We start from the raw sequence: 18,687 nt of genomic DNA, 5'->3' as shown, positions 1-18,687 counted from the left end.
GGAGGGTTGTTGAGTGGGCTGGGGGTGTGTGTAGATGGGGGAGGGTTGGTGAGTGGGATGGGGGGATGGGGGAGGGGTGGTGAGTGAGCTGGGGGGGTGTAGATGGGGGAGGGTTGGTGAGTGGGATGGGGGTGTAGATGGGGGAGGGTTGGTGAGTGGGATGGGGGGGTGTGTGGATGGGGGAGGGGTGGTGAGTGGGCTGGGGGTGTAGATGGGGGAGGGTTGGTGAGTGGGATGGGGGGGTGTGTGGATGGGGGAGGGGTGGTGAGTGGGCTGGGGGTGTAGATGGGGGAGGGGTGGTGAGTGGGCTGGGGGGGTGTAGATGGGGTGGGTTGGTGAGTGGGCTGGGGGGTTGTAGATGGGGGAGGGGTGGTGAGTGGGCTGGGGGGTGTGGATGGGGGAGGGGTGGTGAGTGGGTGGGGGGGTGTAGATGGGGGAGGGGTGGTGAGTGGGCTGGGGGGTGTGGATGGGGGAGGGGTGGTGAGTGGGTGGGGGGTGTAGATGGGGGAGGGTTGGTGAGTGGGTGGGGGGGTGTAGATGGGGGAGGGGTGGTGAGGGGGCTGGGGGGTGTAGATGGGGGAGGGGTGGTGAGGGGGCTGGGGGGTGTAGATGGGGGAGGGTTAGTGAGGGGGTTGGGGGGGTGTGGATGGGGGAGGGTTGGTGAGTGGGTGGGGGGTGGGGGGTGTGGGGTGGGGGGAGGCAGACAGGGATTGGTTGGGTTGAGGACGTTTGGCATTTCCTGGCCATTCTAGCTCTCTTCCTTTCCTCAGTCATTGGCTGGCAGGGGGGGAGGGTCTCGCCGGGCCCAGCATTTACCCCAGTTGCGCCAGGAGGGGCAGTTAACAGTCCCCCACATTGGGCTGTGGGTCTGGAGTCACGTGGAGGGTGAGGACGGCAGGTTTCCTTCGGGTGACCCTGACAATGGCTGTGAATTGCAGCTGGGGGTTGGACTGTGTCGGTGACGGGGTTCGGAACGTGTTCCCTGGACCATGACCCAGCTCAGTCTCCGGGGGAACACACCCCTCCCCCCTCCCCCTCCCCTCTCCCCCCCTCCCTCCTCCCTCCCCACTCCCTCCCCCTCCCCTTCCTCCCCCTCCCCCTCCCTCCCCCTCTCCCTCCCCTCTCCCTCACCTCTCTCTCCTCTCTCTCACCCTCTCTCCCCCCCTCTCCATCCCTCCTCTCTCTCTCTCTCTTCTTCCCTCTCTCTCCCCCTCTCTCTTCCCCCCACCTCACCCCTCCCTCCCCTCTCCGTCCTCTCTCTCCCCCTCTCCCTGCCCTCTCTCCCCCTTTGTCTCCTCTCTCCCTCCCTCTCTCTCCCCCCTCCCCCTCTCTCCCTCCCCTCTCTCCCTCCCCACTCCCCCCTCCCTCCACTCTCCCTCTCTCCCCCTCTCCCTCCCCTCTCTCCCTCCCCACTCCCCCTCCCCCTCCCTCCACTCTCCCTCCCCACTCCCCCCTCCCTCCCCTCTCCCCCTCCCTCCCCCTCCCTCCTCCCTCCCCACTCCCTCCCCCTCCCCTTCCTCCCCTCCCCTCTCCCTCCCTACTCCCCCCTCCCTCCCCCTCTCCCTCCCCTCTCCCTCACCTCTCTCTCTCCCTCTCCCTACCCTCTCTCCCTACCCGCTCTCCCCCTCTGTCTCCCCTCTCCCTCCCTTCTCTCCCCCCTCTCCCTCCCCTCTTCCCCTCTCCCTCCTCACTCCCCCCTCTACCTCCCCTCTCCCCCTCTCCCTCCCCACTCCCCCCTCTCTCCCCCCCGCTCCCCCTCTCTCCCCTCACTCCCCCTCTCCCCTACCCCCTCCCCCTCCTCCTCCTCTCCCTCCCCTTCTCTGTCCCCTCTCCCTCACCCTCTCCCTTCCCCTCCTCTCTCTCTCCCTCCTCTCTCTCCACCTCCATCCTCCTCTCCCTCCCTTCTCTCCCTCTCTCTCCCCCCTCCCTCACCCCTCTCGCCCTCTCTCTCATCACCCTCTCCCTCTCCTTCCCCCTCCTCCCTCCCCTCCTCTCTCTTCCTCTCTCTCCCCCTCCCTCACCCCTCTCGCCCCGTCTCCCTCTCTCTCGTCCCCCCCTCTGTCTCCCCCTCTCTCTCCTCTCGCTCCCCCTCCCTCACCTCTCTCTACCCCCTCCTACACCTATCCCCTCCCCCTCCCCTCCTCATAACAGTTTCTAATCCCCCCTCCATCTCTGTATAACAGTTTTTAATCATCCCTCTTTACAACAGTTTCTAATCCCCCTTTCCCTCGATATAAGTTTTTAATCCCCCTCCATCTCTGTATTGCAGTTTCTAATCCCCCCTCTTAATGACAGTTTCTAATTCCCCTACCCTTCTGTAACAGTTTCAAATCCCACCCATTGCAGCAGTTTCTAATACCCCTTGGTATTAGTTGGGAGGGGAGGGTGAGGGTGAGGGTGAGGGTGAGGGGACACTCTGACAGGATCCTGGGTCCTAATGCTCTCCCCCTGAGCCCCCGCACTGACCCCCCCTCTCCTCTCTCCCCCCCCCCCCCACACAGCAGGCAGCAGTGAGACCTCAGCGATTCCTCACCCAGTCGAAGAGTCTGCTCTCCCAGGGTCTGAGGCAGCAGTGGGCACTGACCCTCCGAGCCTGCAGGGGGCGCTCCATGGAGTGAGTGAGACGTTGGAGCTGGGCTCTAGTGTCCCCACCCCCACCCGGTCCATCCCCGGGGAGTCGGCTGATCGACATGGTAAGGCATGGGCTCCCAATGGGCACACAGAGGGCGGGGATCCCACTGTGCACACAGAGGGCGGGGCACCCAATGGGCACACAGAGGGCGGGGCTTCCACTGGGCACACAGAGGGCGGGGCTCCCAATGGGCACACAGAGGGCGGGGCTTCCACTGGGCACACAGAGGGCGGGGCTCCCAATGGGCACACAGAGGGCGGGGCTCCCAATGGGCACACAGAGGGCGGGGCTTCCACTGGGCACACAGAGGGCGGGGCTCCCAATGGGCACACAGAGGGCGGGGCTCCCAATGGGCACACAGAGGGCGGGGCTACCAATGGGCACACAGAGGGCGGAGCTCCCAATGGGCACACAGAGGGCGGAGCTCCCAATGGGCACACAGAGGGTGGGGCTCCCAATGGGCACACAGAGGGCGGGGCTCCCAATGGGCACAGAGGGCGGGGCTCCCCAGCCCCTCCCTTGTCTGTAAAGCGGTTTCTAATCTCCCTTTCCCCACTGTATAACAGTTTCTCATCCCATATCCCCTTCTACATAACAGTTTCTAATCCCCCTTCCCCTCTGTATAACAGTTTCTAATCCCCCTCTACCTCTGTATAGTGGTTTCTAATTCCCCCCTCCCCACTGTATAACTTTCTAATTCCCCTCTCCATTATAGTTTCTAATCCCCCTTCCCCTCTGTATAACAGTTTCTAATCCCCCTCCACCACTGTATAGTGGTTTCTAATTCCCCCTTTCCCCACTGTATAACAGTTACTAATCCCCCTTCCACCACGGTAAAAGTTTCTAATTCCCCACTCGCCCCTCTGTGTTACAGCTTCTAATCCCCCCCACTGTATAACAGTTTCTAATCCCCCTTCCCCCACTGTATAACAGTTTCTAATCCCCCCATCCCTTCCATATGACAGTTTCGAGTCCACTCCCCCCTCACTGGTCAATGTCTTCACTTTGACCATTCCCCATCATCGCAGCCTCCGTTCACCCTCACACCCTCCTCACCACCCCCTCCCCTCGCTCACCCTCACCCACCTCCCCCATCACACCCACTCTCCCCACCCCCTCACCCCTCACCCTCCTGACTTGTACCTTGTTGATGGTGGGATAGGCTTCGGGGGGGTCAGGAGGGGAGTGACTTGCTGCTGGATTCCCAACCTCTGACCTGCTCTTGTGGGATCTTGCTGTGCTTGCCAAGGGTGCTGTGTGACTGACAGGACAGCCACTTCCCAAAATGCTTCAGGGGCTGCTGAGCGACGTCTGTCTGGGGAGGGCTGTGCCCAGCGCTATATAAATGCAGCTGATGTTGGTGGGAAAGGGGAGGTTGGGGGGGTGGGGGAGGGTGTGGGGACACTCTGACAGGATCCTGGGTCCTAATGCTCTCCCCCTGAGCCCCCACACTGACCCCCCCTCTCCTCTCTCCCCCCCCTCCCCCACACAGCAGGCAGCAGTGAGACCTCAGCGATTCCTCACCCAGTCGAAGAGTCTGCTCTCCCAGGGTCTGAGGCAGCAGCGGACACTGACCCTCCGAGCCTGCAGGGGGCGCTCCATGGAGTGAGTGAGACGTTGGAGCTGGGGTCTAGTGTCCCCACCCCCACCCGGTCCATCCCCGGGGAGTCGGCTGATCGACATGGTAAGGCATGGGCTCCCAATGGGCACACAGAGGGCGGGGCACCCAATGGGCACACAGCGGGCGGGGCACCCAATGGGCACACGGGGCGGGGCTTCCACTGGGCACACGGGGGCGGGGCACCCAATGGGCACACGGGGGCGGGGCTTCCACTGGGCACACAGAGGGCGGGGCTCCCAATGGGTACACAGAGGGCGGGGCTCCCACTGGGCACACAGAGGGTGGGGCTACCAATGGGCACACAGGGCGGGGCTCCCACTGGGCACACAGAGGGCGGGGCTCCCACTGGGTACACAGAGGGCGGGGCTCCCACTGGGCACACAGAGGGCGGGGCTCCCACTGGGCACACAGAGGGCGGGGCTCCCACTGGGCACACAGAGGGTGGGGCTACCAATGGGCACACAGAGGGTGGGGCTACCAATGGGCACACAGGGCGGGGCTCCCACTGGGCACAAAGAGGGCGGGGCTTCCAATGGGCACACAGAGGGCGGGGCTCCCACTGGGCACACAGAGGGTGGGGCTACCAATGGGCACACAGAGGGTGGGGCTACCAATGGGCACACAGGGCGGGGCTCCCACTGGGCACACAGAGGGCGGGGCTCCCACTGGGCACACAGAGGGCGGGGCTCCCACTGGGCACACAGAGGGTGGGGCTACCAATGGGCACACAGAGGGTGGGGCTACCAATGGGCACACAGGGCGGGGCTCCCACTGGGCACAAAGAGGGCGGGGCTTCCAATGGGCACACAGAGGGCGGGGTTACCAATGGGTACACAGAGGGCGGGGCTCCCACTGGGCACACAGAGGGCGGAGCTCCCAATGGGCACAAAGAGGGCGGGGCTTCCAATGGGCACACAGAGGGCGGGGTTACCAATGGGTACACAGCGGGCGGGGCACCCAAAGGGCACACGGGGGCGGGGCTTCCACTGGGCACACAGAGGGCGGGGCTCCCAATGGGTACACAGAGGGCGGGGCTCCCACTGGGCACACAGAGGGTGGGGCTACCAATGGGCACACCGAGGGCGGGGCCCCCACTGGGCACACAGAGGGCGGGGCTCCCACTGGGCACACATAGGGCGGGGCTCCCACTGGGCACAAAGAGGGCGGGGCTTCCAATGGGCACACAGAGGGCGGGGCTTCCAATGGGCACACAGAGGGCGGGGCACCAAATGGGCACACAGAGGGCGGGGCTCCCAATGGGCACACAGAGGGCGGGGCACCCAATGGGCACACAGAGGGCGGGGCTCCCACTGGGCACAAAGAGGGCGGGGCACCCAATGGGCACACAGAGGGCGGGGCTCCGAATGGGCACACAGAGGGCGGGGCTCCCACTGGGTACACAGAGGGCGGGGCTCCCAATGGGCGCACAGAGGGCGGGGCACCCAATGGGCACACAGAGGGTGGGGCTACCAATGGGCACACAGAGGGCGGGGCACCCAATGGGCACACAGAGGGCGGGGCTCCCACTGGGTACACAGAGGGCGGGGCACCCAATGGGCACACAGAGGGCGGGGCACCCAATGGGCACACAGAGGGCGGGGCTCCGAATGGGCACACAGAGGGCGGGGCTCCCACTGGGTACACAGAGGGCGGGGCTCCCAATGGGCACACAGAGGGCGGGGCTCCCACTGGGTACACAGAGGGCGGGGCTCCGAATGGGCACACAGAGGGCGGGGCTTCTAATGGGTACACAGAGGGCGGGGCACCCAATGGGTACACAGAGGGCGGGGCTCCCAATGGGCACACAGAGGGCGGGGCACCCAATGGGTACACAGAGGGCGGGGCTTCCACTGGGCATAGAGAGCGGGGCTCCCCAGCCCCTGCCCTTCACCAGCCCCTCCCCCTTCCCCAGACTCTGCCGTTCACCAGACCCTCCCCTTCCCAGCCCCTCCTCTTCCCAAGACCCTCCCCTTCACAAGCCCCTCCCCCTCCCCAGCCCCTTCCCCTCACCAGTCCCTACCCTTCCGCATAACAGTTTCTAATTCCCCCCATCTCTGTATAACCGTTTCTAATACCCCTCCCCTCTATATTACAGTTTCTAATCCCCCTCCACCTCTATGTAGTGGTTTCAAATTCCCCCCCGCTCTGTATTACAGTTTCTAATCCCCCTTCCCCACTGTGTAACAGTTTCTAATGCCCCATCCCCTTTCACATAACCATTTCTAATCCTCCTCCCCCTCTGCATAAGTTTCTAATACCCCATTCTGCATAGCAGTGTCTAATCCCCCTCCCCTCTGTATAACAGTTTCTAATTCCCCTTTCCCATCTGTATAGTGGTTTCTAATCCCCTTCCCCACTGTATAACAGTTTCTAATCCCCTATCCCCTTCTACATAACAGTTTCTAATCCCCCCTGCATAACAGTTTCTAATCCCTTTCCCCACTGTATAACAGTTTCTAATCCCCCTCCCCTCTGTATAACGGTTTCTAATTCACCCCTCCCCTCTGTATAACAGTTTCTAATCCCCCTTCACCAACTGTAAAAGTTTCTAATTCCCCACTCGCCCCTCTGAATTACAGTTTCTAATCCCCCTCTGTATAACAGTTTCTAATCCCCCTTCCCCCACTGTATAACAATTTCTAATCCCTCTTTCCCCTCTGTGTTACAGTTTCTAATCCCCCCTCTGAATTACAGTTTCTAATCCCCCTCTGTATTACAGTTTCTAATCCCCCCATCCCTTCCATATGACAGTTTCGAGTCCACTCCCCCCTCACTGGTCAATGTCTTCACTTTGACCATTCCCCATCATCGCAGCCTCCGTTCACCCTCACCCACCTCCTCACCACCCCCTCCCCTCACTCACCCTCACCCACCTCCCCCGTCACACCCCCTCTCCCCACCCCCTCCCCCCTCACCCTCCTGACTTGTACCTTGTTGATGGGGGGATAGGCTTCGGGGAGACAGGAGGGGAGTGACTTGCTGCTGGATTCCCAGCCTCTGACCTGCTCTTGTGGGATCTTGCTGTGCTTGCCAAGGGTGCTGTGTGGCTGACAGGACAGCCACTTCCCAAAATGCTTCAGGGGCTGCTGAGCGACGTCTGTCTGGGGAGGGCTGTGCCCAGCGCTATATAAATGCAGCTGATGTTGGTGGGGAAGGGGAGGGGAGGGGGAGGGTGAGGGTGTGTGTGAGGGTGAGGGGGCACTCTGACAGGATCCTGGGTCCTAATACTCTCCCCCTGAGCCCCCGCACTGACCCCCTCTCCTCTCTCCCCCCCCCCCCCCACACAGCAGGCAGCAGTGAGACCTCAGCGATTCCTCACCCAGTCGAAGAGTCTGCTCTCCCAGGGTCTGAGGCAGCAGCGGGCACTGACCCTCCGAGCCTGCAGGGGGCGCTCCATGGAGTGAGTGAGACGTTGGAGCTGGGGTCTAGTGTCCCCACCCCCACCCGGTCCATCCCCGGGGAGTCGGCTGATCGACATGGTAAGGCATGGGCTCCCAATGGGCACACAGAGGGCGGGGCTTCCACTGGGCATACAGAGGGCGGGGCTCCCCAGCCCCTCCCCTGTCTGTAAAGCGGTTTCTAATCTCCCTTTCCCCACTGTATAACAGTTTCTCATCCCATATCCCCTTCTACATAACAGTTTCTAATCCCCCTTCCCCTCTGTATAACTGTTTCTAATTCCCCTCTCCATTATAGTTTCTAATCCCACTTCCCCACTGTATAACAGTTTCTAATCCCCCTTCCACCACGGTAAAAGTTTCTAATTCCCCACTTGCCCCTCTGTATTACAGCTTCTAATCCCCCCCACTGTATAACAGTTTCTAATCCCCCTTCCCCCTCTGTATAACAGTTTCTAATCCCCCCATCCCTTCCATATGACAGTTTCGAGTCCACTCCCCCCTCACTGGTCAATGTCTTCACTTTGACCATTCCCCATCATCGCAGCCTCCGTTCACCCTCACACCCTCCTCACCACCCCCCTCCCCTCGCTCACCCTCACCCACCTCCCCCATCACACCCACTCTCCCCACCCCCTCACCCCTCACCCTCCTGACTTGTACCTTGTTGATGGTGGGATAGGCTTCGGGGGGGTCAGGAGGGGAGTGACTTGCTGCTGGATTCCCAGCCTCTGACCTGCTCTTGTGGGATCTTGCTGTGCTTGCCAAGGGTGCTGTGTGGCTGACAGGACAGCCACTTCCCAAAATGCTTCAGGGGCTGCTGAGCGACGTCTGTCTGGGGAGGGCTGTGCCCAGCGCTATATAAATGCAGCTGATGTTGGTGGGAAAGGGGAGGTTGGGGGGGTGGGGGAGGGAGTGGGGACACTCTGACAGGATCCTGGGTCCTAATACTCTCCCCCTGAGCCCCCGCACTGACCCCCTCTCCTCTCTCCCCCCCCTCCCCCACACAGCAGGCAGCAGTGAGACCTCAGCGATTCCTCACCCAGTCGAAGAGTCTGCTCTCCCAGGGTCTGAGGCAGCAGTGGGCACTGACCCTCCGAGCCTGCAGGGGGCGCTCCATGGAGTGAGTGAGACGTTGGAGCTGGGGTCTAGTGTCCCCACCCCCACCCGGTCCATCCCCGGGGAGTCGGCTGATCGACATGGTAAGGCATGGGCACCCAATGGGCACACAGAGGGCGGGGCTTCCACTGGGCACACAGAGGGTGGGGCTTCCCAGCTCCTCCCCTTCCCCCGACCCTCCCATCCCAGCCCCTCCCCCTCAACAGCACCTCCCCTCCCCCTGCCCCTCCCCCTCCCCCTTCCCCAGCACCTCCCCCTCACCAGACCCTCCCCTTCCCCAGCCCCTCCCCACAGCCCCTCCCCTTCCCCAGCCCCTCCTCTTCCCCAGACCCTCCCCCAGCCCCTCCCCTTCCCCAGCCCCTCCCCTCCCCTTCCCCAGCCCCTCCTCTTCCCCAGCCCCTCCCCCTCCCCAGCCCCTTTCCCCCTCCCCCTCCCCAGACCCTCCCCCTCACCAGTCCCTACCATATCCATAATAGTTTCTAATCCCCCCCATCTCTGTATAACCGTTTCTATTACCCCTCCCCTGTGTATTACAGTTTCTAATCCCCCTCCACCTCTGTATAGTGGTTTCGAATTCCCTGCCTCCCCCCTCTGTATTACAGTTTCTAATGCCCCATCCCCTTTCACATAACCATTTCTAATCCCCCTCCCCCTCTGCATAAGTTTCTAATACCCCATTCTGCATAGCAGTGTCTAATCCCCCTCCCCTCTGTATAACAGTTTCTAATTCCCCTTTTCCATCTGTATAGTGGTTTCTAATCTCCCCTTCCCCACTGTATAACAGTTTCTAATCCCCTATCCCCTTCTACATAACAGTTTCTAATCCCCCTTCCCCAATGTATAACAGTTTCTAATCCCCATCCCCTTCTACATAACAGTTTCTAATCCCCCTTCCCCAATGTATAACAGTTTCTAATCCCCCTTCCCCACTGTATAACAGTTTCTAATCCCCCTCCCCTCTGTATAGTGGTTTCTAATTCCCCTCTCCCCTCTATATTATCGTTTCTAATCCCCCTTCCCCACTGTATAACAGTTTCTAATACCCCCTCCCCTCTGTTTAACAGTTTCTAATCCCCCTTCCACCACGGTAAAAGTTTCTAATTCCCCACTCGCCCCTCTGTGTTACAGTTTCTAATCCCCCCACTGTATTACAGTTTCTAATTCCCCCTCTGTATAACAGTTTGTAATCCCCCCATCCCTTCCATATGACAGTTTCGAGTCCACTCCCCCCTCACTGGTCAATGTCTTCACTTTGACCATTCCCCATCATCGCAGCCTCCGTTCACCCTCACACCCTCCTCACCACCCCCACCCCTCACTCACCCTCACCCACCTCCCCCATCACACCCCTTCTCCCCACCCCCTCACCCCTCACCCTCCTGACTTATACCTTGTTGATGGTGGGATAGGCTTCGGGGGGGTCAGGAGGGGAGTGACTTGCTGCTGGATTCCCAGCCTCTGACCTGCTCTTGTGGGATCTTGCTGTGCTTGCCAAGGGTGCTGTGTGGCTGACAGGACAGCCACTTCCCAAAATGCTTCAGGGGCTGCTGAGCGACGTCTGTCTGGGGAGGACTGTGCCCAGCGCTATATAAATGCAGCTGATGTTGGTGGGAAAGGGGAGGTTGGGGGGGTGGGGGAGGGTGTGGGGACACTCTGACAGGATCCTGGGTCCTAATGCTCTCCCCCTGAGCCCCCACACTGACCCCCCTCTCCTCTCTCCCCCCCCTCCCCCACACAGCAGGCAGCAGTGAGACCTCAGCGATTCCTCACCCAGTCGAAGAGTCTGCTCTCCCAGGGTCTGAGGCAGCAGTGGGCACTGACCCTCCGAGCCTGCAGGGGGCGCTCCATGGAGTGAGTGAGACGTTGGAGCTGGGCTCTAGTGTCCCCACCCCCACCCGGTCCATCCCCGGGGAGTCGGCTGATCGACATGGTAAGGCATGGGCACCCAATGGGCACACAGAGGGCGGGGCTTCCACTGGGCACACAGAGGGTGGGGCTACCAATGGGCACACAGAGGGCGGGGCTTCCACTGGGCACACAGAGGGCGGGGCTTCCACTGGGCACACAGAGGGTGGGGCTCCCAATGGGCACACAGAGGGCGGGGCTTCCACTGGGCACACAGAGGGCGGGGCACCCAATGGGCACACAGAGGGCGGGGCTCCCCAGTTCCTCCCCTTTCCCGACCCTCCCTATCCCAGCCCCTCCCCTTCACCAGCCCCTCCCCCTCCCCAGCCCCTCCCCTTCCCCCAGACTCTCCCCCTCCATATGGCAGTTTCGAGTCTCCCCCCCACCCCCAAACTGGCCAATGTCTCCACTTTGACCTTTCCCCATCATCGCAGCCTCCGCTCTCCCTCAACACCCCACTCCCCCTCACCTCCAACCCCCCCCCACACAAACATCCCCTCCCTCCCCCACCTCACAGCCCCAAACCCCCCCTCTCACCAACATCCCCTCCCTCCCCCACCGACCCTCAGTCGCGGCAGTGTGTACCATCTACAAGGTGCAACTCACCCAAGGACCTCAGGCAGCACCTTCCATACCCATGGCCACCTCCAGGCAGAGGGACAAGGGGCAGCAGATACACGGGAACAACCCCCTTCGCCCCCACCCACATTCCCCTCCACTCACCGTCCCGACTTGGAAATACATCGGCCGTTCCGTCAGTGTCTCTGGGTCAGAATCCTGGAGCTCCCTCCCTAATGGGTGCTGTGTGGGTGTGTGGGCTTTACTTGGCTAATGTTCCCAGCATCCCTTGCTGCTCGGTCATGTCTGAGTGTCCCTCCAGCACATGGGAGGCCTCAGGGAGGCAACTCATCCCCACTTTCTCAGGGCTGGGGGGAAGGGGGGGCGCAATTAGGAAAGGGGGCGATAAATGCTGCGATTGTTCTGCCGAGGGGCACTGTCAAAGTTAATTCCTCGTGGGATTCTGGCCGTTACCGGGCAAGGCCAGGATTCTGGTTATATTGTCCCTAATCGCCCAATGAGTCAACCACATTGCGGGGGGGGTCTGGAGTCAAGTGTAGGCCTTGGGTGGGCAGATAAAGATGGCAGCTCTCCCCCCCCCCCCAGCCCTGATGGGGTATTAGTGACCAAATTGCTGATCGTTGCTATGGTCACCGTCTCTTCCCCCACACCTTCCCCTCCCCCCCACCTCACTCTGGACCCCCCTCTCGATTCCGGCCCCCTCGGCTCACCCCCAAGTCACGTCTCAAATGAGTGACCGGGATTGGGTTTGACCGGAATGTTCCTGGAGAAACAGACTGGGCCTTTGGATCGCGCCGTGATATTACAACGTTACTGCCTTTAACGGGGAAATGGGAGGGATTTTTTTTTGGACGCCAACAAAACTCCCCCCTCCCACTGAGAACAATCGAGCCAATACGGAAACTGGGGAGTGTTGGAAATCTGGGTACACGTCCAACAGATTTCCATCTTTGGGAAATTCCCCATCCCCCGAATTACTTCCCGCTGAGCTCCGAAGTGGCTGAGATTCAGGCCTAGAGGGGGGCGGCGGGGCCTAGATTTCTCCCGATGGTGGAGGTTACTAGTGAGAACGGCAGAAAGGAGTTGCTCGGATGAGGCTGGTCTCCCGTCGGCCTTGACTTCCACGTTTAGGAGACAGGGAGAGTTCTTGACCCAGCTCCCTCGAGGAGCGGATAAAACCTCCAAGAATCCTGTCAGCCGGGGCTCCCTGGTTGGACCGGGTTAACAGGCCCAAGTGGGGAACTACAAGAGCTCCCACCCATCACCCCCCTCTCGATCCCAATCATTAAATCGCTTGAGGCAGGAGTCCCGTGCAAGAGGACTAAACATACACCCCCAAGCTTCAAAACTCTTGCCTGAAAATGTAGGCCTCGGTCTGCCTGAAAATGTAGGCCTCGGGTCTGCTTGCTTCAGACACTGCCTGAAAATGTAAGCCTCGATTCTGCCTGAAAATGTAGGCCTCGGTCTGCCTGAAAATGTAGGCCTCAGGCCTGCCTGCTTCAGACTCTGGCTGAAAACGTAGGCCTCGGGTCTGCCTGAAAATGTAGGCCTCGGGTCTGCGTGCTTCAGACACTGCCTGAAAATGTAGGCCTCGATTCTGCCTGAAAATGTAGGCCTCGGGCCTGCCTGCTTCAGACTCTGCCTGCAAATGGAGGCCTCGGGCCTGCTTGTGTCAGACACTGCCTGAAAACGTAGGCCTCGGTTGTGCCTGCTTCATACCTTAGGGACCACTTTACTGTTTCCGATGAAGAGCCAACTGAGTGATTGGATTGGTAAACCATTGGTCTTTATGCCAAGGAACCTTCTACCCCATGTCCCCCAACACCCCCTCCCCCCTCGGGATCTTGGAGGGACATGGGTAACGATCTGTGGGGGGGGGGGGGGGAGCGGGGGGGTGGTAGACATGGGCAGGGGGAGTGGTGGGTTCCGGGGGGGGAGGGTGTATTTTCTGACGAGAGGTTTCATCTCCCTCTGTCTCCACCCTCCACCCACCCTTAACGTTCTCGCTTCCTCCATCGCAGGGTCAGAGGTCACCTGGCCGGAGGTCCCGCCCACTTCCACGGGTAGCCCCCCGGGAATGGCGCCGGCGAAGGGAGGGTCCGATCCCCGGGTGGTCGAGGAGACGGTGGAATCGAGCGGGCGAGTGGGCCCCAAGAGGGCGAGGAAGAAGGAGCTTGGAAGGAGCGAGGTGGCACTGCTGGCCCTTCTGCCCATCGTCTTGGTGCTGGTGTCTGTCATCGCCTACCTGTTGTGCAAGAGGCGCCCGCGAAACGGTGAGATTGTGAGGGGAGGGGAGGGGTGTGGGGGTGGGTGGGTGGGTTTAGTGAGGGGGGTGGCGGGATCTACCCCGGTCTTCCGAATCGACCCCCACTCCCCCATCCCCCTCCCCCAGCCCCACCGCACATTCGCCCCAGCCAGACTCTCACAAGGCCTCCCACTGCTGACCAGCCGTTCCCTAGGTGACGCAGGGTGGATGGGCGGATTGGGGTGTGGGGGTGAGGGGGGTGGTGTATTAAGTTCAGGTACCCTCCCCCGTCCCCACCCCCCCACGCCCCGGCCATCAGCTGGCTGCTGAACTGTGGGAGGCGGCGCCTGGTGAGACAGGAGCCTGGTGTAACCCCCCCTCTCCCTCCCTTGGTCTGTGTCTCTGTGGGGGTGGGGGTGGGGGAGGGGGTGCGGTGTCCCTCTCCCACCCGGGACTGCAGCAGCTCCCCCCCCCCCCCCCCACTTTCCCCAGGGGGCAACAAGGGACAGGGTCATAAATACTAGGGGGGGGGCATGGGTCAGACAGAGTGAATCATACAGCATATTGTACTCAACATCTCTCTCACTCTCCCTCCCTCCGCCCCCCCTCTCTCTCTCACTCTCTCGCTCCCTCCCCCTCTCTCTCCCCCCTCTCTCTTTCCCTCCCCACCCTCTCTCTCTTTCTCTCTCCCTCCCCTCTCTCTCGCTCTCTCTCCATCCCCCCTCTCTCTCTCTCTCCCCCCTCTCTCTCCCTCCCCCCCTCTCCCTCCCCTCTCTCTCTCTTTCCCTCCCCCCTCTCTCTCTCCCCCTACCCTCTCTCTCGCTCTCTCTCCATCCCCTCTCTCTCTCCCTCCCCCCTCTCCCTCCCCCCCCTCTCTCTCTCCCTCCCCCCCTCTCTCTCCCTCCCCTCTCTCTCTCTCCCTCCCCCCCCTCTCTCTCTCTCTCCCCCCTCTCTCCCTCCCCCCCTCTCTCCCTTTCACTCTCTCTCCCTCCCCCCCTCTCTCTCTCCCTCCCCCCTCTCCCTCCCCTCCTTTCTCTCCCCCCTCTCTCTCTCCCTCTCACTCTCTCTCCCACCCCCTTCCCTCTCTCCCACCCCCCCCCCCCCTCTCTCTCTCTCTCTCAGATCCCCGGTACAAGCTGACGATGGGGGAAGACGTTGAAGGATTGCACGATGCTCTGTAGCTGCTCTCACTCTCCTTCCTGACACTCCCCTTCACATATACGCCAGTTCCTTTACTAACCCTGCCCCTCTCTCTATCCCTGTATCCTCCTCCAGCCCCTACACTCCTCAGTGTCCGTGTTACCCCCCCCATGGCCTTTCCACCCCCCCTCCCTATCTCTGTCACCCCCTCCAGCCCCCTCCACCCCTGTCTCCAGGCTCCCTCTGGAGGAGCGTCCACCTGTCCGCCCGGATCTTCCAGATATCCGTCAGATGTTGGCCCGAGGTGCTCCGAGGGAGAGAGGTGCTACGTCAATGCAACTTGGCCTTGCTTGCCTCCCAGCTCCTTGCCCCATTGTTCCAATCCTGGGGACCACCATCACTCCGCAGCGGTGGGGATGGTGGTGGCTGTCTGATGGGGAAGGCGATGCCTCTGTAGCGGAGCAGCCAGAAGCTGACCGTCTATGGGCTGGCCGTCCAATGTCGGCAATGGTGGGGGGGTGCGGGGGGGCATTGTTGGGGGTGACACAGGAGCACGGTCTAGGCCGCACCCCAGCCCTTTAGGCCTGTTCCAGCAGCCCAGGCCTTACCTGCGGCCTACCCCCCCCCTCAGACCTGCCATGGGCCCAGGTCCATTAATCCTCTCACTCCCGGAAAATATCTCCACCTTTGATTTAAAATTAATGAACCTCTGTCCAAACCCCTCCCACCTCTCTCTGTGTGGGTGTGTGTGTCAGAGTGTGTGTGTCTGTGTGTGTTTGTCTGTGTGTGTGGGTGTGTGTGTGGGTGTGTCTGTGTGTGTGTCTCTGTGTGTGTGTGTCTCTGTGTGTGTGTGTGTCAGTGTGAGTGTGTGTGTGTGTCAGTGTGAGTGTGTGTGTGTGTGTCTGGGTGTGTGTCTCTGTGTGTGTCAGTGTGAGTGTGTGTGTGTCTGCGTGTCTGTGTGTGTTTCTGTGTGTGTGTCTGGGTATGTGTGTCTGTGTCTGGGTGTGTGAGTGTGTCTCTGTGGGTGTCTGTGTGTCTGTGTTGGTGTCTCTGTGTGTGGGTGTGGGTGTGTGTCTCTCTGTGTGTCAGTATGTGTGTGTGTGTCTGTGTTGGTGTCTGTGTTGGTAACTGTGTTGGTGTCTGTGTGTGTGTGTATGTCTGGGTGTCTGTGTGTGTGTCAGTATGTCTGTGTGTGTGTATGTAGTGACCCCACCCCTCACCCCCGGCCAAGGGGAGAGCTGCCCCCAGACGTCTCTCCTGAACGGTTCAGGCCTCATCCTCAGGTGCCTCAGAATGAGCTCATGGCGGGGGGAGATGGGGGAACGGCATTGAAGCTCAGGGAGGACGGGAGAATGGAGGGGGAGCGGGGAGAGATGGGTCAGCCACGTGGGATGGGCCGATTGGCCTACTCCTGTGTCTTCCAACCTGCCAGGGAGTGGGAGGAACCGGCGCGCCTCAGTTGCATTGGCATTGTGCCGGATACGTCCCCGAAGCTCCTTGGAACCAATAGTGCCTTGCTGGCTCACTGCACCAGCGCCTCCCCACCAAGCCGGAGTATCCATTTCACCCCGTTCTGGGTGTTCGGTGGGGCAGGGGGGGGGTTGTTAAACCTTCTCCTTATATTGTTCCAGCCCCCACCCCCACCCCAGCAACAACAACAAGAACATCACCACCACCCTGAACGGCTGGCGTCCCGACTGAGGTGTGGCAACGCCTCACCCCCATCGAGCGTGGCTGCAGGAGAAAGGGGTGGGAGGATGGAAGGAGGTGGGGGCTAGCATGGGGCCGACGGGCTGATGGGTCTGGTTCTGCGCTGTCAGCACTTTGCGATTACAACAGGCACTCTTGATTTTTATAATAAAGGTTTTGTTTTGTTTGAAAGCGAGTGTCGCTCTGCGTCCGGTGTCTCCTCCGGACGGGATTCCGAAGGCTCCCGTCCCCCATCGATGCGGATAAGGGCCCCCGGGTGGGCGTGGGTCAAAGGTGAAAGGGGGAAGGTTGAACGGAGATGTGAGAGGCGGGTATTGTACATGGAGGGTGGGATGAGGAGGGGGCGGTGTGTACACAGCAGCAGCAACACTTAAAAGGCATCTTGACCCCGAGAGGAAACAGGAGAAAGTGAGGACTGCAGATGCTGGAGATCAGAGCTGGAAATGTGTGGCTGGAAAAGCGCAGCAGGTCAGGCAGCATCCAAGGAACAGGAGGATCCATGTTTCGGGCATGAGCCCTTCTTCAGGAACTGTGTGTGTCTGTGTGTGTGTCAGTGTGTGTGTGTCTGTGTCTGTGTGTGTGTGTGTGTCTGCGTGTGTGTGTGCATGTGTGTGTCTGGGTGTGTGTGTGTGTCTCTGTGGGTGTCTGTGTGTGCATGTGTGTGTCTGTGTGTGTGTGTTGTGTATGTGTGTGTCTGGGTGTGTGTGTGTCTCTGTGTCTGTGTTGGTGTCTGTGTGTGTCTCTGTGTGTCAGTATGTGTGTGTGGGTCTGTGTGTGAGTGTCTCTGTGTGCCAGTATGTGTCTGTGTGTCTGTGTTGGTGTCTGTGGGTGTGTGTGTGTGTGTGTGTGTGTCTGTCTGTCTGTGTGTGTGTGTGTGTCTCTGTGTTGGTATCTGGGTGTCTGTGTGTGTCTCAGGTAGAGTGGAAATAGATGGGAGGGGGCGTGGAAATAGACAGGGGGGGATGTGGAAATAGACGGGGGGGTTGTGGAAATAGACGGGGGTATGTGGAAATAGACGGGGGGGCGGCGGTGTGTGTTTTCCCTGTGTGTTTCCTCTCGGAGTTAGCAGCCGTCACTGCTGCCTGTATCCCTCGGAGTCCTGGCTGTTTCCTCTCTGGGGTCAAGGTGCCTTTTAAATGTTGCTGCTGCTGTGTACACACCGCCCCCTCCTCATCCCACCCTCCGTGTACAACACCCGCCTCTCACATCACAGAGTGAGCTGGCCAAGGTGAGGGGCAGTGTGTTGGGTTTGTCTGGAATGGGGTAACTCTCAGGATGGGAGACGGAGGGGGTTGGGGATGGGTGAAGAGCATCATGGGGTACACCGAGAGGCAGGATGGGAAAACGGGTCAGCTCTTCCCTGAATGGTCACCAAGTGGTCATCTCCAACCCACAACTCGGTGGAGAGAGTGAGATAGAGACAGACTGGGACGATATCCCTCTTTGTCAGAACTGTCCTGATGGAATGGCTGGCTGAGTCGGTGCACTGAGTGTGCCACAGCTAAACGGCGCCCCATGTAGGTCTCCCACATTGAGCAGAAGTCTATCCATTGGCCGCCATTGATGACTGGACGTTCTTAGACACTGAGCTACACTTCCATCCCTGTTCCTGTCATTCCATGGATCCATCCATTCCAGCCTGAAATAGATGCATCGGCGGGAACAGGTGGGCAGGTGTCTGGAGGGAATTCGGAAGGTCCTACACCGATACGAGTGAAGACTCCCCTTCCCCGTTCCACTCCCGCCGTCTGGACACCGGCCAAAAAATGAGCAGGCCACGGTGAGTCCAGCCACTCTGTCGGCACAACCCGAGCTTTCCCATCCTGCGGCCGGATGTTCAGAGTCGGATATCACCTCCATCAATTCACCCTAACCTGCACATCCCTGGGCACTATGGGACAATTTAGCACGGCCAATCCACCCTAACCTGCACATCCCTGGGCACTATGGGGCAATTTAGCATGGCCAATCCACCCTAACCTGCACATCCCTGGGCACTATGGGGCAATTTAGCATGGCCAATCCACCCTAACCTGCACATCCCTGGGCACTATGGGACAATTTAGCATGGCCAATCCACCCTAACCTGCACATCCCTGGGCACTATGGGGCAATTTAGCACGGCCAATCCACCCTAACCTGCCCATCCCTGGGCACTATGGGACAATTTAGCACGGCCAATCCACCCTAACCTGCACATCCCTGGGCACTATGGGGCAATTTAGCATGGCCAATCCACCCTAACCTGCACATCCCTGGGCACTATGGGACAATTTAGCATGGCCAATCCACCCTAACCTGCACATCCCTGGGCACTATGGGGCAATTTAGCACGGCC

At 60.3% G+C, this 18,687-nt stretch overlaps 1 protein-coding gene across 1 annotated transcript in view; it reads left to right on the top strand.

Annotated features, from left to right (window-relative positions):
* LOC132814642 (microtubule-actin cross-linking factor 1, isoforms 6/7-like) overlaps positions 1-16,520 on the top strand; it is a 29,911-nt gene extending 13,391 nt beyond the window's left edge. Inside the window, exons 5-11 of the mRNA XM_060823552.1 lie at positions 2,502-2,693; positions 4,125-4,316; positions 7,541-7,732; positions 8,662-8,853; positions 10,509-10,700; positions 13,276-13,527; positions 14,622-16,520. Of these exons, the coding sequence (XP_060679535.1) occupies positions 2,502-2,693; positions 4,125-4,316; positions 7,541-7,732; positions 8,662-8,853; positions 10,509-10,700; positions 13,276-13,527; positions 14,622-14,680 (1,271 nt within the window). The 3' untranslated portion in view covers positions 14,681-16,520. The remainder of the gene's footprint in view (positions 1-2,501; positions 2,694-4,124; positions 4,317-7,540; positions 7,733-8,661; positions 8,854-10,508; positions 10,701-13,275; positions 13,528-14,621) is intronic.
* The last annotated feature ends 2,167 nt before the right edge of the window (positions 16,521-18,687 follow it).

The sequence above is a fragment of the Hemiscyllium ocellatum genome, unplaced genomic scaffold, assembly GCF_020745735.1.
Source record: "Hemiscyllium ocellatum isolate sHemOce1 unplaced genomic scaffold, sHemOce1.pat.X.cur. scaffold_885_pat_ctg1, whole genome shotgun sequence".
In the NCBI taxonomy this organism is placed as follows: Eukaryota; Metazoa; Chordata; class Chondrichthyes; order Orectolobiformes; family Hemiscylliidae; genus Hemiscyllium; species Hemiscyllium ocellatum.
Note: the sequence above shows the minus strand (reverse complement) of the source record. Positions and strands in the feature narration are given on the sequence as shown.